The following is a 25,814-nucleotide window of genomic DNA, read 5'->3' as shown; positions in this document are numbered from 1 at the left end:
TGAAGCACCAGTCTTTCAAAGTAATATATGAATGTTCTTCAAAAGATGGTTTTGCTTTATTCTCTGTAAAATGGTCCCACATCAAGAGAACTAGGGGAGACCGGTCTCCTGGAAGCAGAGGAAATAAAGTTTTAGGAAGAAAGAGGAGTTTCACAGTAAGTACCACAGTTGTGTGGGCAATTCATGTAAGCACATTATTTGGGGGGAAAGTGGGGTTGATAATTAGAACCTAAACTGGATTTGGGATTAAATAGGATTTGAGTCATTTGACTTTTACACTGTAGACCATTCTGGAAGGAAATCTATGTCTGAGGAGAAGAGCAATAATTAGTGGTAGAGGTAGATGCAGGAATGAATAAAGGTTGTAGGAGTTTTTCTTCCTCTGTGCTAAGAGGCACATAAACTTTTTTTTTTGCTTTTGTTTTTATTTTGTATTTTTAAGGCGAAGGAAACTATAGTGGACCAAAAGATCGAAGATGTTAGATAAATAGGGGCTCTTAGAAGCATTTGGATTGCTAAGGAAGGTTAAAAAATTAGAATTAAATTTCTGGCTGGTATTTCTCCTCTGGTGCCATTAGCCTTGTATCAAAGGCATAGGACCTCATTATCTGAATCTCAGAGGTCAATGATAAAGGTAATTAAGGTTGTAGATAAGTTTCTGAAATGAGCTTATGTATATGAGCTTAATTAACTGAAAATCCAGCATTTTGTCAATAAAATTATTGTGACAGAAAATTATTCCTTTTTTGGAAAGCATGTTCATGTTCTTTCTCTTGAACAGTTTTATCCTTTTTATTTTATTTTATTTTAAAGGGATTCAGGTCTTTACAAAGAGTATTTCATCCCTTTATTAAAAAAATGTTTTTAATTGATGTGTAGTTGACATATCGTGTTATGTTAGTTTTAGGTATATATCTACTTTTAAAGACAGTTGAACAGCGGTGCCTGGGTGGCCCAGTTGGTTAAGTGTCTGACTCTTGATTTAGTGTCAGGTCATGATCTCACTAGTGTGAGATCAAGCCCCTTGTTCTGCTCAGCATTGAGCATGGAGCCTGCTTAAAATTCTCTCCCTTCTTCTCCCTCTGCCCCTCCCCAACTCATACTTGAGCCCTCTCTTGCTCTGTCTCTTTCTCTCTCTCAAAAAAAAAAAAAAAAAACCAAAACATTGACACAAACTCTTGGATACTTTAGGAAACTTTGTTTCTAAAGCAACTGAAAAGTATACTCAACTGCAAAGTGTATCAATTTCATTATCAAACTAATTGTTGCTCAGGTACGCTTGGTGGCTCAGGTCATGATCTTATGATTGGTGGGTTCAAGCCCTGTGTCAAGCTTGTGCTGGCAGCTCAGAGCCTGGAGCCTGCTTCATATTCTGTATGTGTGTGTGTGTGTGTGTGTGTGTGTGTGTCCCCCTCCTGCTCTCTCCCTCTCTTTCTCTCTCTCTCTCAAAAATAAAAATTTTATAGAAATGTACACTTATATATCCATGTATGTGATGTTAATGTGCTTTGGAATGGTTTGATCTATTCAGATCATTTTTAAACAAATATTAGAAATAGTAAGATTAATCTTTGCTAATGATACAAGTAAGCAGACTCTAAGTTTGAAATGATTTTCTTCAGCTATTTTTTCAGTGATTCCCATATTAAATAGTAAGTTTAAATAGTAAGCTGAATATTTAAAAAATATCCTACTAAATGATGTCCTTTTATCAGCAGCCTCCCCATTTTGCAAAGGCCTTAGCAACCGGCTTGTGGTCTCTGCAGTTTGAAGTTGATAACAGCAGTACTCGGCCTGGTAAAGGTGCCAAATGTCTTTAAGATACTCACTGATTACAAGAAAATAAGGCACAGGTCAAAAACTTGTGAGAGACCTTTTTGGACTTGGTCCACTTCCCTGACATTGCATTTTTAAATTTTTTTAATGTTTATTCATCTTGAGATTGAGAGAGAGATCACAAGTGGAGGAGGGGCAGAGAGAGAGAGGAAAACAGAATCCCAAGATGGCTCCAAGCTCTGAGTTGTCAGGAAGGAGCCCTATGCAGGGCTTGAACCCACGAACCACGAGATCATGACCTGAGCCAAGGTCAGACACTCAACTGACTAAGCCACCGAAGTGCCCCCTAATACTGTAATTTTATGGATATGATTATAATTTATTCTTATTTAGGTCATGAGGCTGGAGTCTGGAATGACATAATCCATGTGGCTACTGCCTTAGGAGCCTCCTCAGGAGCCCTGTGGGGTTTAGAGGTCTGTCGTGTCTCACAGCGGTGAAGTGACATTTTCCCAGTGTTCTGAAATTCAAACTTACTTGACCAAATCCAGAAAATAAGGAAATAACGATTTGAATAACCTTTAGTCTTTCTGCTCCTGTATAATATCTGATTAAATTCTCTCTTCGTCCTGTTGAACCACACTACCTTTTACTTCTCAGGCAGTCATGGACCATATTTCCCCAGTAATCTGGCTAGTGAGAGAGGCATCTCATGTTCTCCTGTGTGTGTGGGGGGGCGGGGGTATTGCCTTAGACACGTTTCCGTTCTGAAGTGAAGAAAAATTGTACATGCTCCAAGAAGAAATCCAGTTGGTTGGTCATTCCAGTGAGAGAGAAAAACTGCTGGAAAAGGAAAAAGTTCAGTAGGGATAAAGGGCTTTTTGAAAATACTTCTTAATACTTTCTAATGCAACATAAATGTAGCTGATACCTCTCCAGTATTTTCTCTCCTGAGTAATCATTTTCTTCTATTTAGAATTTACTTTTATAGTACCAGGTCAGCATTTTTACAGCCCCTTTAACCATTTTTATTTTTGAAATATAAAATAAAAAATTGTGGTTTTATGTATAGTAATGCAGTCCTTCTCCAAATTTCTATTTTCCTCATGCAGAGGGTTACTTCTACAGGAGAACAGCAGGTTTGCGGAAGCGTTACATTATTACAAACTGGCGATCGGAAGCAGGCCTACCCTGGCTTGTAAGTAATATTGAGGTTCCTCAAACACCTTTCTTTCCTTCTTTATCCATGAAAGTTATCTTGACGACTTACAACCTAAGAGAGAAAAAAGAATGCTATTTCTCTTTCTGAATATTTACCAATTAGATTATGGGCCTCCCATAATTACACCTCTCTCAATCGAATCATGTTTGATATCTATTTATCATTTGTAATATATTAAGATAAACACAACTTTTATTCCTCTAGAGTTTAAACTCAAAATATTTTGAACTCTTTGAGGGCAAAGACTACCCATATATTCTTCATTGATACTTGCACTCCTTATTGCATTATTGTTCCCATAAATGTTTGTTCCCTAAATCTTTATTTCTTGGTTTTCTTATAAAATCAGAAATAAGCCATAGAAACTGAGTTGAAGTGTATGTAACTTTATTGTAGTCACAGAGCGCATCATTTTCTCACGTTTGTATTTCCCTTTGTTTTCCCCTCAGCTGCGTATTTAAACACCGGTATTATTTTAATGAACCAAGGAAAGACAGAAGAGGCCCGCCGCACGTTCCTAAGGTGCTCGGAGATCCCTGATGAAAACCTGAAGGACCCTCATGCACATAAGAGCTCAGTCACCAGCTGTCTCTACAACCTGGGGAAACTCTATCATGAACAGGGACACTATGAGGTCAGGCCAAAACCTCCGCCCTTTTTCTTCCCCCTTGTTCTTGATCCCGTCTCCACGTTTTCCACCAAGATCTCACTGCGGTGAAACTATGATCATTTAAGAAGTTAATATGAGTTTTTATTGAGAGAGTGTTTTGGTTAAGTTCATTTCGAAAAGAACCTATGCTACACAAAATTTAAGATTTCTTTACTGTGAATTTCTCAGCAATTGTGACTCCACTGGAAAGGGAAATAACACGGTTTCGTAGGCTTATTTGCCTATCTCCTCTTTGATTTTTTTGCTCCAAGACACATTCTGCTTGTTATCTTCTATCCAGTGTTTGATGTTAAAAAAAAAAATGCATTGTGCTCTGAGTATTAAGGAAGGGATTTGATATTAATCCTACCCACTTAATTCTTTTCACAATAGGAATAAAATGAAAATTTTATTTTTTTAATCAGGATGAGAGGAAAAGCAGTGGAGATAGGACATTGTCCAGGACGCTGGGTGGCATGTGTGCCCTTTGTCTTCCACGAAGCACGCCTGCATGGGGTCCTCCTCTCACGCATGCTGTCACTCCTCCCGCCCTTCTCTCTCTCTCAAACCCACACGCTTACACCATGTATGAAGACTGCAGTATAAGGATGAACATACGACTTTTGAAAAATCTCATTTTATAATCTCAGTGGATCTCGGTAGCCAGAAGATTCGTTAATCACTATTTTGTTTAGATCCTACCTGGTTTCTGGACTTGAAGTAACTATAGATTTTAGATGATTATGGGCAATTTCCAAATGTAAACTTTACTATCATTTTTTAACTGAATTATCTATGGGAACTGGAAAACGTAACCTTAAAACGAAAGAGCATTGATAACATTTGACTCCTTGTTAAGTGCAATTTTTATGTGGCCTTCTCTAGTAACTGGGTTGAATATTTTCATTCATGGAATTAAGGTAGTTATGCCGTGATTTATTTTCCTCTGATGAACCATTTAGAAATAGCAATGGAAGGTTTTGAACTGACAGGGATGTTTTTATTTTATTTGTAGTGAATATCACTGTCCTTTGTCTCCTTTCTGTTTCCTAAATCAGGATGCCCTTAGTGTGTACAAGGAAGCAGTTCAGAAAATGCCAAGGCAGTTTGGCCCACAGAGCTTGTACAACATGATGGGTAAGTAAAATGTTAATATTTTAACTGATATTTCTGGGACCTGTGGAGAAAATAAAATTTTTGTTTCTGTTAAATAGAATTCTAGTAAATTACATTTTTAATCCTCACACACAATAAAAAACTTATTCACAGTTGTGTGATACATTCAAATGTTCAAAAACCACCCTTTTTTTTTTTTTAAAGTAAATTCTACCCCCATGTGAGGCTCAAACTTATGATCCAGAAATCAAGAATCTCATGTTCAACTGAATGAGCCAGCCAGACACACTGACAAAGCTTCTAACAAGAGCAAATAAATACATTAACATAGTGATTCTTAACAAACTGGTCAGATACCATTGTTGCTGCAAGCAATTCACAAACCCATTTGGGCATGAGTATTAACTAGACTCTAGAGATTGGAAATGGTGAATAAAGATTTATATTTTAATGATTTATCAAATTCATGATAACTTTTGATCATGTTATTTTCTTCCAAATAAACATGGTATGGAATAGAGAGTCATGATTTTGATGCTTATAAAAAAATGAGAATAACTAAACCAACTTGTATAGTTTTATTGATAAGGTTTTAGGTCACAATAGGTTTTTTCAGAGTATTATTTTAGAATAAAGTGTAAGAAGTGAAGAACTAGAATTTCTAACAAAATAATCTAGCTATCATCTGTGATTGATCTGTGACTGCCTTCTAGTATATTGTTACCATATCTATTTGATAGTAAACACAACTGAAGACTACCTATTCAGTATATGTCTCTTGGGGGGAAAAAATCTCTACAGTTTATGATACTCTGCTGATTGGGGCGCCTGTGTGACTCAGTCGGTTGAGTGTCCAGCTTCGGCTCAGGTCATGATCTCACGGTTCGTGGGTTCAAGCTCCACATCAGGCTCTGGGCTGACCGCTCAGAGCCTGGAGCTTGTTTCTGATTATGTGTGTCCCTCTCTCTCTGCCCCTCCCTTGCTCATCGTCTGTCTCTCTTTGTCTCTCAAAAATAAATAAATGTTTAAAAAGTTTAAAAAAATATACTCTGTTTAACTTTGCTAATAAAGTTAAAGGATAGAAGAAAAATAGATAAAGGAGAGAAGAAAAAAGGTTACTTTTTTTCATCAAGTCACCTGTTTTTCTCCAAAGCACAAATCACAAATTCAGATTTTCCTTTCTCATTAAACTTGGTTAAGTGGTTTAATATTTCTAGGCATATGAAATAAATGAGACTACTTAATCTTTAGGATTATTGTATGCTTCTGTATTCAGTGATTTGAGAAATTTGATACTAGCAGTATGGCTTGAGCACACACAACAAACCCCAGACCTTCCCAAACTAGAAACTATATAGCTCGCAAACACACTCACTTTTTCTTATTTCTAAATGAGAAAAAAGAAATAGAGATAGTTTAGATAGAATGAGGGACAGGTTAGTAAACAGAAAAATAATAGTTTGGAAGGGATCAATATTTTCATCCCACGTCTTTGGGAATCCCACCCCCAGTTGGCCGCAGCCCATTTCATGATCAGGTGAAAGAGGACTCTGGGGTATTTTAGTTGTGGCATCTCTTTCTTTCTGGTATAATTACTAAAAGGGAAAAATCTAGCTTCATTAAATGTGCTTGTAATACTTTAGTACATTAGAACAGTGGCTTTTACTCCCCAGCATGTTACCACCCATCTGTCTACCCAGCACCTGTATTTACCCGTATACGTGGCCATAAAGTGTATATGCCTCATCTGAATAGATTTGTCAGTTAAGTAACTTTTCTGTATTAATGCTGGATGGTTATTTATGTCAAAATGAGTATCACAAGGATTGTTTTCTCTAGCTTTCTCAAGAAGGCACAGTGGTTTTCATTCATGATTTTATTTTAAATTTTTTAGATACATATATATTTTTTTTTGAGAGGGAGGAAAGGCAGACAGAGGGGGAGAGAGAGAGAGCAGGGAAGGGTCAGAGAGAGAGGGAGATAGAAAGAATCTGAAGCAGGCTCCACATTGCTAGCACAGAGTCCAGCAGGGCTGGAACTCATGAACCGTGACCTGAACTGAAACCAAGAGTGAGATCCTTAACTGAATGAACAACCCAGGTGCCCCTGACTCTATGATTTTATTTTTAATGCTAAGGCTCGGGACCTTTGTTCCCCATTTTCCTGAATTTTCAAATAAGATGTCTTTCTTTAAATGAAGAAAGGACTCAGCTCCTTGGCAACAGACTGCATATGGCATCTTTATTGTTAAAAGGCAGTGTGGTATTCACTATAGTTAGTGATTCCAGAAAATTCATTCAATTATTTTATGCAAATACATTTGATTGAAAAGTCAGCTGCTACCTTGGGGTCTGTCTCTCATATGGTTACACAGATGCTGAGCACACACAGGCAGCACATAAGTGTGCCCCTGGGGTTCTTGCTTAGTCCTTTGTCTTATTTTCCATTATAGAAAGAGGTCATTTTGCCCAGACTCGATGGGAGAATCCCAGTATGATTTAACATTCCAGATTTCTTCCATAATTATGGTGGCTGCCTTCTGTGTAATTTTAGGTGAGGGTCTTTCAGCTGAGCGGGTTTTGTACTTGCAATTGTTCATGAAACCATAATTTTCTCAGAGTGAGTTCACCTCCTAATCAAATGGGTGAGATCCTCTGAGTATTTGCTTTAACTCCTAATACATTTTGATTAGCCTCCGTTTGACAAGAGAAAAAATGACCCAGGAGACAAGCTGCCCTATCAGTTCTTCAGTTTCATTAGTCTGTCAGCATGTGCTGATTATCCTATCAAGTTTATCAACAGCCTTGAATGTGTTTTCTCATTCACACATTTACATATTATTAGTGCCCTTTAGGGATCAGTGATGGATTATAATGTCTGGCCACATTTAGCCTTGAAGTATTCATGTTTCTCAGGGCTCATTCATGATGCTCTTACAACTATTACCCCCAAGCACTAGTGTTTATATATACAAACATTATATTTTTTCCATCCTATGTTATCATTTATTTGGAGGTTAAAATAAAGGAATATGTATAAAAAAATACAACTATATTTGAATGTTATTTTAGTTTAATAAAATTTATTGCAGTTGCTTTTCAAATTTTTCAATGATTTGCAGTTGCTTTTCAGATTTTTCAGTAAATTGCTTTTCAATTTATTCCATTTGTTTTTCGAGAGAAAACAAAACTATAATCCTTTACATCTTTCCTTTGCTTTGAACATTTTATGAGAAACTTCTATTCTGTATGTTACATGCCAGTAGTTGACTTATCCTGAAAACTAAGTGAGTGTATTTTTCCTATTTGTGTGTTAATAGAAAATAACAAGTTAGATTAACTTTGCTTCCCAACTTAATTTTTTTCCTGAATTTTATTCTGTTGATTTTTTTTCCAACAGTTCATAAGGTAACTTAAAAAAAACTATTTAAAATATACTTTCATTATTCTCTTGGATTTCATAGGACCAAGATGAGTAACAGAAACTGTTGAGTAACAAGCTCCAAAATTATGTGAATCACCAACATCCAATGATATAAAGTAGATACTAAATATTAGTTTATAAATACATAAACTTTCACCTAGTTGGCTTTTGTAATTAGCAAGGTATTTGAATACGTGAAATATAAAGAGACCGTATCACAAAATATCTGTTAAAACTGCTCCTGGCTAATAGTATGATTCTATTTCTGTGGACCCCAATTTCCTCTTGAGAGAATGGGTAGGGTTAAATGGAGAGTCAGGATAGTATGAAGTCACATAACCTTGGTTCAAACTATGGCTTTGACACTTAAAGTGGCTTTGAGCAAAATACTTACTTGAATCCTGTTTTCCCGTCTATAAGATGGACATAATAGTAGCATCAGTTTGAGGATTAACTGAGATCATGAAGGTAAAGCCTATTAGAACAAATGCCTAGCCTAATAAATGTTTCAAAATATTACCTTCTATTGTAATCACTGTCCTTTCTGAGGGTCTGTAAGCTCCATTAGTCTTTGGTTGTATTCTGTCAGTTCTTTGGTTTTAATTCATATTAAATAGGATCTTTTTTGTTTTTATAGATAATAAGATTTTGTCCCAGTGACGGCCTTGCAGTCATGGACATTCAACAGGAAGTCTATTTAGTTCTGTCTTGTCTACAGTTTCTGTCTTTTGTCTTGAAGTCCATTTTCCTTTGTTTCTCAGCAACCACACAGGATCCTTCTTGTATCATTAACTGTGTTAACCAAAAGAGAAACAGCATACTAATTTAATGCCCACTTAATTCTGTTAATAGAGTACACACTCTAAATTGAAATTGTCATAGTTAGGTTAGATTTTCTTCTCCATTTCCTGTCATATTTTTTTCCCTAGACTTAAGTCAAAAATTTTCTGTATTCTGACATCCATTGTAGGCCTTCACTGAATCTGTTTCTCCCCAGATTATAGGTGTATTTTAGGACCACAGAATGTTAGAGGTAGAAGATGCCTATCTTAAAGGCTCCTCCTTAACATAATCTCTTTTATTTTACAAAGTAGAAATTACACCCAAAGAGTTGAGTTGATCTTTTCAGGATTGTAGTTTGTGTTAGAACCAGAAGGATAGTTTCCTGATTTAGAGTCAAATCCTTTTTCTATTTAGCCCTTGTCTGTTACTGAAACTGGTGTGTTCTTTACTATGTCAAGATAGCTTTTATTTATCTGTTTAAAAATCACCAAAATATCTGTAGATGTAGATATAGAGGTGTGTGTCTCATTCTTTGTCCAAATATACGTTAAAAGCTTCTTTACTTTATTAAAAATGATAAAACACCTACAAAAATGAAATATGTAGGGTATTAAAAAACGTTAATGTCAGATAATTTTTAGCCACCATCACTTTTCCCTTTTTTCTCTATAATTGTTTATTTCCTTTATTATGTATACTAAATATGGCTTTTGAATATTCTTTTCTTAATGAAAGGCCAACTTTATTTATTTTTAAAAGTTTTAAAAAATGTTTTATTTAGTTTTGATAGAGAGAGAGAGACAGAGCATGAGCCGGGGAGGGGCAGAGAGAGAAGGAGACACAGAACCGGAAGCAGGCTCCAGGCTCTGAGCTAGCTGTCTGCACAGAGCCTGACGCGGGGCTCGAACCCACGAACTTGAGATCTGACCTGAGCCGAAGTCGGAGGCTTAACTGACTGAGCCACCCAGGTGCCCCAATGAATACTCTTAAGAGACTATGGAAAACTAAATTAGGCTGTGACTTTCAGTTACTAGTATCAGTTTGAGCCCTTCCAATCCCAAAGGTCATTTTAAGCCTATTTACTATTTAAAATAAAATTGCTTGGCTTTCTCAATGCAAAGTAATTGTTGGGTTAATTATTTACGCACATTAAGCCATTTTGTGTTGGTAATATATCTTCAAACAAAAGAGCATATGTGTTGCCTGGAGTAAGAGGGATCCTAGCGTTACTGCCTTGTCATTGCCGTGTATAATCATTGTACTTAGAATAACCTCGTGTGCCACAAAAGAAAAAATTTATTTTAAGTCACAAGAATCGGAGGTGCAAAGGTGGTGGTAGTAGTATGAAATGAAAATAGCCCATCTGGATCCTGCTCTCATGAAACTTTCTAGGTGATTTCACAGTTAGTCTGGAGCTCTTCAGTACTTTTTCTTAATATGTAAATGCCTATAAATAAGATGGAAAATTGTATTATTCTAAACTCAAAAATATTTTGTCTCTAACTATGTCAGCTGTGCTATGTTGTCTGGACCTAAGAAAACAAACCAGCCAAACAGGAAAAATTTTTTTTATTTCTAATGTGACAGAAGTTGGTACAGTTGGCATACATATTCATATTTCCTGTTCTTTAAAAAAGTACGTCTTTACAATGGGTAACATGTCTTTTCTGTTAGGGAGAGATTGTATTTTTCTTCCAGGGGAATTGCATGATAATGATCCATTGCTGTTTATTGTCTTATTTGCCTTTATTTTGTTCTTGCCATTTTGATTTTCTTATTCCTGATAATTTCTAGGTAGTTTTTTAGGTTTATTTATTTTTAGAGAGAGAGCGTGGGTGTGCACAAGTTCTCGAAGGACAGAGATAGGGAGAGAGAATCCCAAGCAAGCTTCTTGCTCTCAGCATGGAGCCCGAAGTGAGGCTTGATCCCGGGAACCTGAGATGATGACCTGAGCCACCCGCTAGGGTTTTGTTGTTGTTCGATTTTTTTATTTATTTATATTTTTTAACATTTATCTTAGAGAGAGAGAGTTAGAGTGTGAGCAGGGTAGGGACAGAGAGAGAGGGAGACACAGAATCAAAAGCAGCTCCAGGCTCTGAGCTAGTTGTCAGCACAGAGCCTGACACAGGGCTCGAAGCCATGAACCACGGGATCATGACCTGAACGAAGTTGGCCAGTTGATTAACTGAGCCACACGGGCACCACCTGTTTTTTTGTTTGTTTGTTTTAATTTTTTTTTTTACATTTATTTATTTTTAAAAGATAGAAACAGAGCACAAGCAGGGGAGGGGCAGAAAGAGAGGAAGACAAAGAATCCAAAGCAGGCTCCAGGTTCTGAGCTGTCAGCACAGAGCCCTACATGGGGCTCAGACTCAAACCGTGAGATCATGACCTGAGCTGAAGTCGAACACTTAACTGACTGAGCCACCCAGGCACCCCACCTGTTTTTTGTTTTTTAAATACATATCCCTATTACTTTATAAAATCCCAGCTCAAAAATGGAAAATACATTTTTCTCTAACAAGGTACAACTAATAAATCTTTTACTTGTATAGGTTTGAAATTGGAAAGATGCTTTCTCCTCATATTCTCTCAGAAGGGGATAATTTATTCATTTTATTTATTTAAAAAATTATGTTTAGTTATTTTTGAGAGAGAAAGAGACAGAGACAGTGAGCAGGGGAGGGGCAGAGAGAGAGAGGGAAACACAGAATCTGAATCAGGCTCCAGGCTCTGAGCTGTCAGCACAGTGCCTGACAGGGGCTTGAACCCATGGATTTTGAGATCATGACCTGAGCTGAAGTTGGACACTCAACTGACTGAGCCACCCAGGCAACCCAAGAATATTTTCATTTAATTTTCAGTTTTGTTTTTAGAACCCCATCTCTTTAATTATGAGAGATTTTCTCAAGTTTATTGAGCTAGTCAGAGAGAATGGAGAATGAAACAATAGGAAACACAATGAATTTATTAGAGCAGTTTTTGGAGTAAAAAACTTGTGCAAATTTTAGAATTTTATTTTCAAGAAAGACTTGTGGGGGCACCTGGGTGGCTCAGTCAGTTAAGTGTCTCACTCTTGGTTTCAGCTCAGGTCATGTCTCATAGTTTGTGGTTCCAGCCCTGCATCAGGCTCTGTGCTGACAGTGCAGAGCCTGCTTGGGATTCTCACTCACTCCCTCTCTCTCTCTCTGCCCCTACTCTGGTCATGCTCTCACGCTCTCGCTCACTCTCTCTCTCTCTCTCTCTCACTCTCTCAAAATAAATAAATAAACTTAAAAAAGGAAAGAAGGGAGGAAGGAAGGAAGGGATGGAGGAGGGGAGGGAGTTAGGAAGGAAGGAAGGGAGGGAGGGAGGAAGGAAGGAAGGAAGAGAGAAAGAAGAAAAAGAGTCAAGGGTCATAAATGGCTACCAGTGATCTTTAGATTCCTTACTCTTATTAAGTAAGATCTGACACACAAGGTGTCAAATACACCTCCTGAAAACAAAATGCAAAAATTCTTTCTTGTAAAATTATCCTAACTTTACTTGAAGCGATGTACTTTATCTGCTGAAATCACTTGGTACCATGGCTCTAAATACAGTCTATTTTTCTCTCAGCCTTCTGTATGACTGGGGTCTTTTTAGCTGAATCATTTATTTTTGCTGAATTTTTATAGCGTGTGTGTGTGTACACCTCACCTTCTTCTAGAATATATTTAGAATCAAAATACTCAGAATAAATTTTTTACATGATGGTTCACATGCTTAATGTTTTCTTTTGTGACTGGCTGTTTTTAAGTGGATTGCTCAAGGCATTGAGCATGCCGACTGTGAAGGAGATGGTTTTCAAGTGTGAGATCTGAACTTCACATCCTTCAAGTGTGGAAGCATTAACACTCTGCTAGTGTTAAGCTTTTTATACCATCTGCTTCCCCTGTTTTGAGTTCTGGTGATTTTCCAATGATTGCTTCCACTGGCACTCTTAAAAATTAGTGAATCAGTCCTACTAATAGGAGTTTGACCATATAACTGGATTAGCCATTGATCTATGTGCCTCCAAAGAGATTATTGAGTTCTCATTTTTAAGACAAAATATTTATTGCATTTTTATTTTTTTCAAAAAGGACAAGACCAGGAGACCATGTTATGTGTATAGTCTACCAGTCCAGAAAAGTGAAATATAAATTTGAGATATTTTAGAAGTTCACTTTGTAAGATATGGAGCCATCAAGATAAGAAAATCAAGAAATTTTGGTTACATATCAAAAAGTACATATGTAAAATTTATGTAGAAAATCTATAATTTTTTTCCCTCAATGTTCATTTTACATTATAAAACTGCAGTGCTTTAATTTTCTTTCTTTTTTTTTTACCATTCATTCTTGGTACACATTCTACTTTATGTGCTATAGTGACAGACATTCATTTGCCAGGCATTAGTCTATACACTGCGGAGGCCAGCATCTAGTTCAGCTGCATTAAATAGGTAATATATTTTGTTTAAAGTTTCAATTAAACCCAGGACCAGAAAACATATGGTCCCTATGGGGAGTTTGAACACTTCCATGCCAATAGGAGGGTTGCTAAGAATCATGCTTGGTCTAGATGTCACTTGCTTTCCTGGAAATACGATATGAGACAGTTGATTATATTTCATTGCTGTTAAAAACCACATGAGCCCACCTGTTACATTAATTCATACTTTTGCCAGTTTAGTGGTAAAGGAAAAGATTGAAGTACAAAAACTTTATTTTAAAATTGAGTTATAAGGAAATGAATATACTCAAATTAATACCTAATTATGTCCTTATTCTCTGATTTCCAGAGTTCACTCATTTGCTTGAAAAAAAATCTGTTTTTTGAAATAAATGAGAAAAAAAAGCATCTTTTTACCCTTTTATTGGGCAATATACAGGAAGTGAATCTTAGTAGTAAATATGGATTGGATTATTCTTTAAAAAACTGAGGTAATGTTATTATACTTGGAAAATTAACTAGATTCAAAATCTGCCATTCTTAACAAATGCCAGTTTTGATAACATTGAGATGAGCATAATCATGAATGAGAAGAAAATACTGGTTTTTTAAAAATGTTTTTTATTTATTTTTGAGAGACAGAGAGAGACAATGTGAGCAGGGGAGGGTCAGAGAGAGAGGGAGATACAGAATCTGAAACAGGCTCCAGGCTCTGAGCTAGCTGTCAGCACAGAGCCCAACGTGGGGCTCGATCCCACAAACCGCGAGATCATGACCTGAGCTGAAGCCGGACGTTTAACCGACTGAGCCACCCAGGTGCCCCAAGAAAATACTGTTCTAAAGGATACAACTTTGAAAATCAATGTCAAGGAAACTCTAAATTGCATATATTTAGAATAGTTGAATGATATTGATAAAGGTCAAAATTAAACACATTACTTAGGCTCCTGAGGTGCTTGGCTGGCTGAGTCAGAATTTGAGTTCCACGTTGGGCATAGAGATTACTTAAAAAATAATAAATAAAAATTAAAAAAATAAATAAGCAAGGATGCCTAGGTGGCTCAGTCAGTTGAGCACTTGACTCTTGGTGTTTGTTATCTCACTCAGATCCTGATCCCAGGGTTATGGGACCTGGCTAGGCTCAGCATAGGGTCTGCTAGGTATTCTTTCTTTCTGTTTCTCTCTCTCTCTCTCTCCCCCTCCCTCTGCCGTTCACCTCCCCAGCACACGATCTCTTTTCCTCTCTCTCTAAAGTAAATAAAATTAAAAAATTAAAAATAAACAAACTTAAAAACTGCATTACTTAATTATATGTACTTTGCTGTGTATATATTTGTATCTGTTTTTTTTAATAAGTAGGGAAAGAATTTTCTAAATAAAAATCTCATTTAACTTCCAAAATGAACTGTTTTTTGATTTTAATTTTTTCTACCCTGATAGAAGCTATTGTCATACTCAGACTGAATAAGGGATTAAAAAAGAGCATCGAGTTTTCTTCCAGAATTTAAGTCATTTTTGCCAAAATGTTCATTATGGGAATGAAGTGTTTGAACTGTTGTAGAATCTTATTTTCAAGTATTCATTAAAAACACAATGAATTCTTAAATACGTGATCTGTCTTAGCAAGTAATAGTCATTTAAAAATTATAGTGTAAATAATTCATTCCATATTTTAGAAACATATTATGTGACTCAGGAATACATATTAAATATATCCCCCAGAAGATATGTATAAAACTGAAAATTATTTTATTATACTTTCCTGACATCTTCCTGCAAATATTCAAGTCTTAATTCTTCAAATACTATTATTTTCATTAATTCTTTACAGGCTAGTAGAACATTTATTTGTTCTTTCTTCTTTTCTCTGGTGTAAAGTTTGGTTTTTAAAACCCAATTTAGTACCTTCCACATATTTCTAGTGTTCTCTATTTCAGTTATATTAAGCTGTTTTATTTACTCCATTGTAATTCTCTTGAGGACAGTATTTATTTGAGGGGAGAGAATCATCCCCTCATCCCTATTACACATGAACATACACATAGTCTCAGTTTCTTTTTTTCGAAAATTCTGAGCCTTTTAAAGAATCGGCTTCAATATTTATTGATTAATTAGTTTTGGTGATTTATGTCCTTGAAAACGTAAGCGGAATTGATTAGCTTGAACAACTCCAGGATACCTACTTGCATGTAGAGAAATATTGACACAGGTTCTTGGCTTTTTTCCAAGTTAAATTTTGATGAGACATCAGATGTTTCTTGTATGTAACCTTACACTAGAAATTAGGAACCTTTTGATTTTGTTCTGAGGTTTCAGCTTTTTCTTGATGATTAGTTTTTACCTAATGAGATACATATCCCTTTTTTTCCCCTCTGCATTTCTTCCCTTTGCTTTAAAAGTACCCTGTCAGGGTTACTGGTTTCTTCTAAGGTGTGATGCCATGGGGCTTGGTGAAACATTAACATATCGAACATTTTCATAGCGCTCCTTAATTTAAGACTTGGATTTCATTTTACTTGTAAGTCCTCCACTCCAATGGAACTTTTTAACAGTAAGAATTGTTGAAAAAAACTCTGTTGTCCGATACAAAATACCCTCTAATTTCTGTAACCATTTTACTTTTGTTCTTTATCTTCTGCTCTGTAGAGTAGCTACTGAATGTTTCCAATCAGAACTACTCTATCTAGGGCAACTAGACTGTGTTCTTTTACAAGGATAAGATCAGGCTGAGGAAAAGATTAGGATGGAACTTTAAGAGATTCACAAAATGTGACAGCTTATAGCCAAGTTAAGGACATAAATAAAATTTAACAGCCAGACTCCCTAATGTTTCTATGTTAATGCTGACAGAATGAAGTTAAAAAAGAGAAATAAAATCACAGCAAGTTAAGCTCTTGATGTAATAAGTTCCTAATGTCATATGGTTCTGTCAGAATGTAGATTCTATAAAAAGAAATTACTTGGACATTTCCTTTTAGGGACATACTTGGTAAAAATAGAATATCTAAATCTAACTTGATACATAATATGATCTGTTAGTTATCAGATATTTATCAAGATTCTTTGGAGCCAGAGGCTTCTGCACTTAGGTGAGAGGACAGAAAAATACAGGGTTTTATACCTGGCTCCACACATCTCACAGTCCAGTTTGAGATCAGGAATATTATTGTTGATGAGAGAGGCACATAAAAATGGGGAGGGGCTGGGCGCCTGGATGGCTCAGTTGGTTGAGCATCTGGCTTCGGCTCAGGTCATGATCTCACAGTTTTTGGGTTTGAGCCCCTCGTTGGGCTCTGTGCTGACAGCTACCTCAGAGCCTGGAGCCTGCTTTGGATTCTCTATCTCCGTCTCTCTCTGACCCTCCCCTGCTCATGCTCTCTCTCTCTGTCTCTCAAAAATAAATTAAAAAAAATTTTTTTAAAAAAGGGGAAGAGGGCTTGAGTACATGAAGAATGAGTACTAACCTTGAATAGGGGAGAGTCTATTTCCTAAAATTTTCCTTGTTAAATGGATTCACAAATTATATTTCCATTACAATAAACATGCCAGACAGAATTTTATCAAAAATTTGACAAAACAACTCTATAATGTTTATCTGGCAGTCTTAACAGGAAAATAGAGCCAAAAAGTACTAGAGGAAAATAGAGAAAAACATGCTTTACTCAATATTAAGAAAATTAGCAAAACCTACACAAATTGCAGTGTTGCTGTGGTATAAGAAGTGGGACTAAATGGACAGAGCCTTCACATAGATCAGAATTTAAATTCTTTTTGTAGATAATAAATGTGAAATTAAAGGGAGTTCTTATAAAAGGTAATCAGGGACAGCTTATTAAATGATGTTTGGAAAAAATAAAACTAGACCTGTGTCTCACATCTATGGCAGATATATTTCATATGGAATAGGTAGCTCATTTTAATGATAAAAACTTAGAGGAGGATATATGTTCCTATGATAAGGACTTTTTTATGCATAAAAGATTGACAAAGCTACAAAGGAAAAGTCAACTTAATTTGCATATATAAAAGTTAAAGTAGTCTGGCATAAAAAAAATTTTAACCATCTTTTGCATATCATAAAGGAAAGATAAGTCCCTTATTTAAAAACTGTCTTAAAAACCATCAAACATGACCTGCAATGAAAAAATATTCATGGCTAAACATTTTTGGAAAAATGTAGGAATATATGAATTTTCATTAAGAATTAAAGTAGGAAAATTGAAATAAGAGCAGTTTTTGTCTTTTTTGAATGGACATTTAAAAAATGTATTAGAATTTGATTTTGATGAGGGCTTAGAAAAGTTACTCTCCTTATATTGTACTTGTGGAAGTGAAATTGGTACAGTATTTTGGTAAGCAAATTTGGTTCTTTCCTGAACATTGAATTTGCTAATGCTCTTCAGTTCAAGAATTCCACTGCTATGCATGTATATAGTCTAATAAATTAACAGATACCTGAAAAAAAAATAAGATAATTACAAAACAGGATGATAATTGCTGAAGTAAGTGCAGTACCTGCATAAAATGTAAAAGAAATTTGATTAAATAAAAAGCTGAATATTATCTTAAATGAGAGAATTTAATTTCAGAAAAAATATTTTTATTTAATATAAAACACTAGAAGGAACTCAAATATTTAAAAGTAACAAGATAATTTACTTCTTCTATAATTGATTTAAGTACTTATTTATTTATTTATAACTTTTTTTTAATGTTTATTTTTGAGAGACAGAGACAGAGTGTGAGCAGGGGAGGGACAGAGAGAGAGGGAGACACAGAATCAAAAGCAGCTCCAGGCTCTGAGCTGTCAGCACAGAGCCCGACATGGGGCTTGAACCCACGAACTGTGAGATCATGACCTGAGCTGAAGTCGGCCGCTCAACCAACTAAGCCACCCAGGTGCCCCTATCTTCAGTATTTAAAATAAATTCTGGTAAAACATCAAAATTTTACCACTATCCATGAGTGATGGAATTTACTTGATTTAATAAAATTATGATCTTTAACACTTCATAATAAGCAGATATAATGTTTATCATTAGATAACAAATATACAAATATTAAACATTTTAAAAAGGAATAATAAGATTTGGTCTTATTGTGCTTAGTCTCAAATAGATCATCTAGGAAATGCATGAATATGGTAATTCCTATTCAACTAGGATATTGTCACAGGTTTATGAAATGACTATAAAATATTAGACATTGGTGAACCCACAGATGATTATCTGTATCATTTTGGGAATTAGAGAATTTATTTTTAGCCCCTCATTTGTAGGTAATAAATCTAAGGCTCTGTCAAAAACTTACTTGTCGACAACCATACAACTATATAATGGCAAAGTAATAATTACAAAAACAGTTATCTAGCTACTCTTTTGGTATATAATTCATAATTCAGTACTGTACCATAAATAAGTTCAACAGGTAAATGAAACAACCAAAGTAATCAGTTAATTAATTAAAATGTATTTATTTTATTTTAAAATTACGAGGCAAAATTATTCCCTAAGGCAATGCTTAAAGAATGTATAAAAAGTAAATAATCATAACAAATGTGAAAATTGGTAAAGTGCACATAAAGAGAAAAATGACCAGCACATAACAAAACTAAGTATCAAAAACATCTCCCCAAATCTTACATGGAAAATAAGCATTTCTTAAAAATGGAATCATCACCTTGGTGACCAGCCAAGTCCTCCAGTTTGAAAGCTCAGAAATTTGTGTAGAATAAAATGCCTGGTCTTCAGGCAAAGTATTCCAAAATTCGGAGGATTGGCAATGACACGATTTCACTGGATTGGCAGCAGGAAGCCTGTTAGAAAGACCGCAGAGCCATTAGGGGTGTTCCCATTCTTTAAGGCTGTGAACCTTTTACAGAGATAGATTTTCTCTCCAGTGTGCTGGTGTAGCAGTTTTTGGTTTACAAACAATTCTAAAACGTATAATTCCTCAAATGATAGCTGGGTTTGCATAATTCTGTGTGCTCCACATTTCATTCGTGTTCCTCTGTTGTGATTTTGCTCACAGTCGCTGTCTGTATTGCTATTTACTTGATTTTTTTTTCATTCTAAGCCATGATACCTTAGAAATGACTTTTAAAAAATGTTTATCAATTTTGAGAGAGAGATGCAGTATGAGAAGGGCAGGGGTAGAGAGAGAGGGAAACAGAAAATCCCAAGCAGACTCTGTGCTGTCAGCACAGAGACTGACATGGGCTCGAACTCATGAACTGTGACATCATGACTTAAAATGAAATCAGGAGTCAGACACTTAACCTACTGAGCCACCCAGGAGCCCACATGGAATTATATTTTTAAACACAGATTAAATGAAGGATAGGTATTAAAAAGTTTTGTGTCATGTACACCTAAATATCAAACTTTGCAAAATACTAATAAATATTTCATTGTCACTTGACCATAATTTCCATGAAGATAAAAATGAATAATATCTCATTAACCTTTATGTTTACCATCATATTCATTACTCTGTTGGTTAACCTAAATTGGTATGAAAGAGAGTGAGACAAGTCATTATGCTGTACACCTTAAAGTGACACAGGGCTGTATGTTAATTATATCTCAGTAAAATGGAAAGAACACGTAGGGAAGTTATGAATCTGCACACAGCTGTCGAGTATTGAGCAAGGGCAGGAGCACCAAAAGGCAACTCTAGCAAGTATGGATATTATGCCCCAGTACATACTCTTTTATTTATCTGCAAGCCAGAGCTGTCCAGTAACTTGAAACATGAGAATCAGTGAGATCTGGGATATTACATCATCACTAATCCAGCATTCTTCCCTGTAAGGAGTTAGCCTTTGCCTGCGTTATTTAGACCCAGGGCTTTTTAGGGAGGAAGAGTGACACTATTTGTTCTACATCTGAAACCGGTTTATATCTGTTTGAAGCCAGCCTGGAGACCTCCAAATCCCTTTTGTCTGCGGATGAAGCGGAAATAAATCTGGGTGATGAACCTGACCACTACATCATCGCACCGAATCTTCTCATTCTTACGAAAGTGCCTCTATTTTATTTATAAATTTTTTTTTTTCAGGATGAGAAGGAAACATAGTCATCAGTGCTTCTTTCCTCTTGGGTGCTATAAACATTTTTTCCCTGTTATTATAAGTTAAGAAGAATTACAGTACCAGAGAAGATGACTTAACTCTCCCCTCTCCACCCTATTCCTGAACAAGTATTTTCATTTCCTTCTTCACTGAATGTAAAATTTTCTTGTTCTGTAGCCATTTTTTTCATGGAATATTTATGATTTTAATATTTTAATGAAGATAAATGATTACATTCTGTCCAAAAACTGAATCCACTGATGACACTTTTTTTTGGTTATTTTATCCCCTCTTTAATTACTTTTTTTTATAGCATTTGGACTGAATGGTATGGTAGAAAGAGCCAGAGAGAACTCTAATCTGAATCCTTAATCTGGGATTTGCTTGGTTTTAAACATTGAACAAGATGCTTAATCTCAGTGATCCACGGGTTGTACAATGAGACTGATGTCAAATACAATGTAGGCATAATATAAAAATATAAAGATAATATATTTAAGACAATAGGAAGTAGTTGATAAACAATAAGCTTTATATTTGGGCAGTTTGGTGCAATGGAGAAAAGTATGAGCTTTACAGCCGTTCAGACTTTAGAATAGGATTATTAACTGTACTTGTGCAAGTCACTTCCATTCCTGAGCCTGCCTCCTCATCCGTAAAACGAGTATTCTAATCCCTAGTATGAACTAGGCGTGAGAGATGTGAAGTCCCTAACTTGTCAGTTTCAGGGATATATCCAGTACTTGCCTGTATATTGTTTGTTGCCTACATGTTTACTGAGTCACTTTTCAAACACATTTAAATTCATCCATTATCATTTTCTTGCATTTTAGGTTTTACATCTTGATTTCATTACCATTTTTATAGGCTGTTTTTGTGTTAAGATTAACCATGGTACTAAAATGTATCGCGTATGATACATATTCCCCTCTTACGAGCTGAATAACGTATGCAGCAGAAGCATTTTTAAAGGTCAACTATAGATTATTATTGTTTTTCCTTATTCCTTTAATTCAGTAGATAAGCCAAGGCAAAGTGAAATGATCTTGATGGCCAATGTATCACAAAGCTAGAAAACAATTTTCCGGCAGTGAGGAAGAGTGTAATTTTCACCTGAGCTGGAGAGTTGAAAAGTTTGTGATTATTCACTACCAGCGGGTTAAAGCGGTGTGCTTTGAGGTCAGCTTGTCCTGGGTTTGAACTGCAGCCTTACCCCTTTCTGCATTTATGATTTTGTGTGTTTTATTTAGCCACTCTGCTTCTCAGTGTTCTCATCTATAAAATCCAGGTAAAGACATTCCTTAATAAAAAATGAGATGCGTATATAAAACAACTAACATAGAGATTGAAAGTTTTCTGTTTCATCTTGCAAACCTAATCTGAACAGGAAGTTGGTAGAAGTTGAAGGAGGGTAATGTGTGAATGGTCCTCGTGGGGCTAAGTGAGAAAACATTCTATAGGCCCAAAGACATGAGGGGTAGGTACACGTAAGTCAACGTGTGCCCCCTGTGGCTTACTTCCCTAATTCATAATAAATACGCAAGATGAGTGGTTGCCAGTGTTACTACTGAGATATGGTGAATGGTTGCGTGAAGTTTTTCTTAGTGGTAATGAGAAGTACCTAAGTAGGCTGGTCATTTACAGTTGTCATATACTTGCCAAGATGTATTATTACATTATATTTCTTCTAGCCCTTTTACATTTCTCCATCTCACAAGTTTTTCAAATTAATAAGTTACTTGTGAGTTATTACTAAAGAAAATGGGCCAGCCCCTAATTATTTAGCAAGTTAAAATTTCATTTCAAAATAGCTTTAAAAATAGATTTATGACTTGAAAAAATAGACCACTTGCTGCCCATGATTTTCAGACAACAACTTAAATGTAATACAGATTTCAATCTCCAGAGTGCCGCGAAATTGGGGTTCTCTCACATTCTTTTTGTTTTGTACATAAAACCCACTGTTTACTATCCTGGAAATCAGTCACATTATTTATTTATTTAATTTTTTAGAAGTTTATTTATTTATTTGGAGAGGGACAGCATGAGTGTGGGAGGGGTAGAGAGAGAGGGAGAGACAGAGAGTCCCGAGCAGGCTTGCACTGTCAGTGTAGAGCCCAACAGAGGTCTCAAACTCATGAAACTGAAGATCATGACCTGAGCCTATACCAAGAGTTGGACGCTTAACCACCTGAGTCACCCACCTGCCCCATTAGTTGAATTTTTTTTATAAATTAAAAGTAGAAGTTATATAAAAGGCAATGATGATACAGTTTCTAAAAGCTGATCTATGAGGCCTTGAAGACCTGAAGAAAGATTTCAAGTTGTTTCCAAACAGATTCTGCAATGCTGGCCCATCTTTCTCTTCTAACTGTCAAGTTAGTGTGTGTTTTCTACTGGCTTTCGCATCCACTTTGGATTTATTTTGTCATTATTTGGATATAATTTGTTATTTATTGCTTTGAACTTATCAATATTTAGAGATTGTCACATTCTTTCTGTTACATAAATCATATCTAGTATTGTTTTAGTATGAAGAAATGGTTCATTTGCCCTAGAAAATATTACTGTTTGCTTTTTTTGGGAAACATTTATTAGCTAAACATGACAAAAAATAAAAAAAAATCTGTCTAACAATGTTTTTATGTTTATAGAGATATCATAACAATACAATATTATAGAAATATGAAAAATTTTAAAATGTGCCTAATCCGCATGCTAATAACTGTGAACATTTTGTTTCTTTAATTCCAGTCTTTGGTCTGGGCTTCAGTATTTCTTGCATGTCATTCTGAGCATTCTATTTAATCTAACCAAATTTTTTTTAATGCAAAAACATTTTAAGTTTTAAATTAAAAGAAAAAATTTTCCACTATCATTTTTATGACAATATAGTTTAAGAACTGTTCTGAGAACCAGAATCACATAGATGTGTGTGAGTGCTGTATACATTTTTGTTCATATTACATATTTGTCACCACTAGTTTTTCACTAACCAGCCAAGCAAAGGAAACTCAAAAGGTGTGGAGACTCAAATCAATTCAATTCCTCAAACATACTTGTATTGGCAGCACTGTGCTAATGTAAAGGGAATATGATTAAAATAAAAGGAAGCTAGTTCTTCTGTTTGAAGCAAAGAGGTATAGCCAATGTGGAAGGAAAAGCCTCTGATTATGCCTTGAAATGGAAGAAGCTATTGTAGTTCTGATTAGTTAAGCTCTATTGGTCTGCTTGAAAAATAATTCAGGTTACCAGTCTGTTAGCTGGTCTTAGAAATTGAATAGCTTCTATATTTGCAGTGCTTATTAAAATATAGTACTTAAATATACAAATAAGCTTTAAATATAATATTCTCATCAGGTGAATATTCTTTAATACTGTAAGCAAATAAAGGAGGTGGGGATGATAATAAGGGACTGATATACTTTTGGTTTTATATCCAGTTGTTGGGGTTTTTGTTTTGTTTTGTTTTGTTTTGTTTGTTCTCTTGCTTGTCTGTTAGTGAAATGCTCTTTGGCAGGTAAAATTTGCTTAACTTGAAAGTAGTAACTGATGGCTGAGACTCTTCAGACTAGCTCTATACATGGTACTGGGCATGCTAAATAATTGTCAAAGAGTCACTGGATTTTCTTAGTGATACTCATAAATTTTATTTATTAAAATATAAAATGTAAATAATTTCTGAAAAAAATATAGCACCAGTGCTTAATCCAAAACATTTTTGACTTCTTCTACTCATCTTATTTTCTCAACAACATTGTAAATCTTGGCAGGACCTTAGACTTCTTTGTCCAAGTCCTCGTATATCTATTTAGTAGTTATTCTATAAATACTTGAATTTCTAAAGGAATAAATGAATATGAATAAAACAGGACAACTGTACATAAGAAAGAACAAACTTATCTTTACGAAAATGAATAAGACAAAAGGCATATACTTATGGGTTTGAGGTGATTAGGTTAAAAAATCAAAACATTGTTAGCTACTAAATTTTTTAATTTAACCGTTTTACATAATTTCTCCATATATGAGTTTTCATATATGTCTAATGGAAATTATAGTGACTTTTTGGGATTCCAATGAGATAATGAGTGAACGTACTTGCCACAGAATCTAAAAGTTCATGGAGTATAAATGTGTAGATGTGATGCCACCTCATCTGTTGGAAAGATCAGGTTGATTTGTTTTGACTTTCTTCCCAGGTGAAGCGTATATGCGATTAAGCAGGCTTCCGGAAGCAGAGCATTGGTATATGGAGTCACTGAGATCCAAGACTGACCACATCCCTGCTCATCTGACCTATGGGAAACTGCTAGCTCTCACAGTGAGTACCTTCTTTCCTCACCCATTGGAAACTGGCTTTCGCCATGCAGACTGAGGTAGAGAGAGGTTAAGGGATTGGTTCTCAGCCAATTGACGAAGACTGTTAGGAGGTGACGATGGTGACACTGAGTTAGAACTCTGTATAGAACCTATAGACAAATGCATTTCCTTGGCTCTAAGGTTTGCCATAGGTAGAATGTGGTATGTCGTGATCCTTGATGTAACTTAATGGAAAAATATAGCTGGGGAATCCCAAATATGGATTACATAATGGATTTGTCATAATAACAATATTTGTGAGAAGATTATGATCTACAAACCACTGTTAGCCCCCAGATGTAGAACTAAGTCTTATTCTTTCCAAGTAACCACCATTATATAAAGCTTTGTGTGTCTAGGAATTAGTGGAACTCCTATTAATTGGAAATCATTCCAGAAGAGAGGTGGAGCCATCATTTGGCCACCCACTTTGTGACAAGCAGTCTCAGAGGGCACAGTCTCATGAAAGTGGTATTAGTTTGAAGCCTAAGAAACTGCTGGAATATTACCATTGTGACTTATAAAAATTGTAATTTCATGTGTTTCAAAGTACTGTTGATGTCTTACTTTACACTATAGAGGATTGTTCAAGATAAGTAAATGTTCTGAGCTTATTCAGTTAAGAATAAGTAGTAGGATTAGCCTTTGATCCCTATCTGAATCTATTTGTATTGTTTTAATTAGTTATGTCACCTAATTGCTCTTCAGTATTAATCAAAATAAATGATTCCTAGAAAAACATAGAACAGATGGTCAGGAAAGTAATTTCTAAGTGAATTATAGAAAGGTAGCATATAATTATTGAAAAGAAATAATATTTTATTTTCTACAGAAGATGGTAGACTAAACACTTAAAATTATTATGTATCCATTTGAAGATACCACTAACGTGCTTTTAATGAAATTATACAGGCAGACTAAGGACTGGAAAATACCCCACTAAAATATATCTAGGT

General features: G+C 35.4%; 1 protein-coding gene across 2 annotated transcripts in view; it reads left to right on the top strand.

Moving 5' to 3' along the window:
- TMTC2 (transmembrane O-mannosyltransferase targeting cadherins 2) overlaps positions 1–25,814 on the top strand; it is a 400,088-nt gene that overhangs the window by 241,861 nt on the left and 132,413 nt on the right. For both annotated transcript variants that reach the window (XM_029955395.1, XM_029955396.1), the window contains exons 5-8: positions 2,889–2,974; positions 3,448–3,632; positions 4,706–4,784; positions 24,699–24,820. In XM_029955395.1, coding sequence (XP_029811255.1) covers positions 2,889–2,974; positions 3,448–3,632; positions 4,706–4,784; positions 24,699–24,820 — 472 coding nt within the window. The remainder of the gene's footprint in view (positions 1–2,888; positions 2,975–3,447; positions 3,633–4,705; positions 4,785–24,698; positions 24,821–25,814) is intronic.

This window comes from Suricata suricatta, chromosome 10 (assembly GCF_006229205.1).
Source record: "Suricata suricatta isolate VVHF042 chromosome 10, meerkat_22Aug2017_6uvM2_HiC, whole genome shotgun sequence".
Lineage (NCBI taxonomy): Eukaryota > Metazoa > Chordata > Mammalia > Carnivora > Herpestidae > Suricata > Suricata suricatta.
The sequence above is the reverse complement of the archived record's forward strand: the minus strand, read 5'-3'. Positions and strand labels throughout refer to the sequence as shown.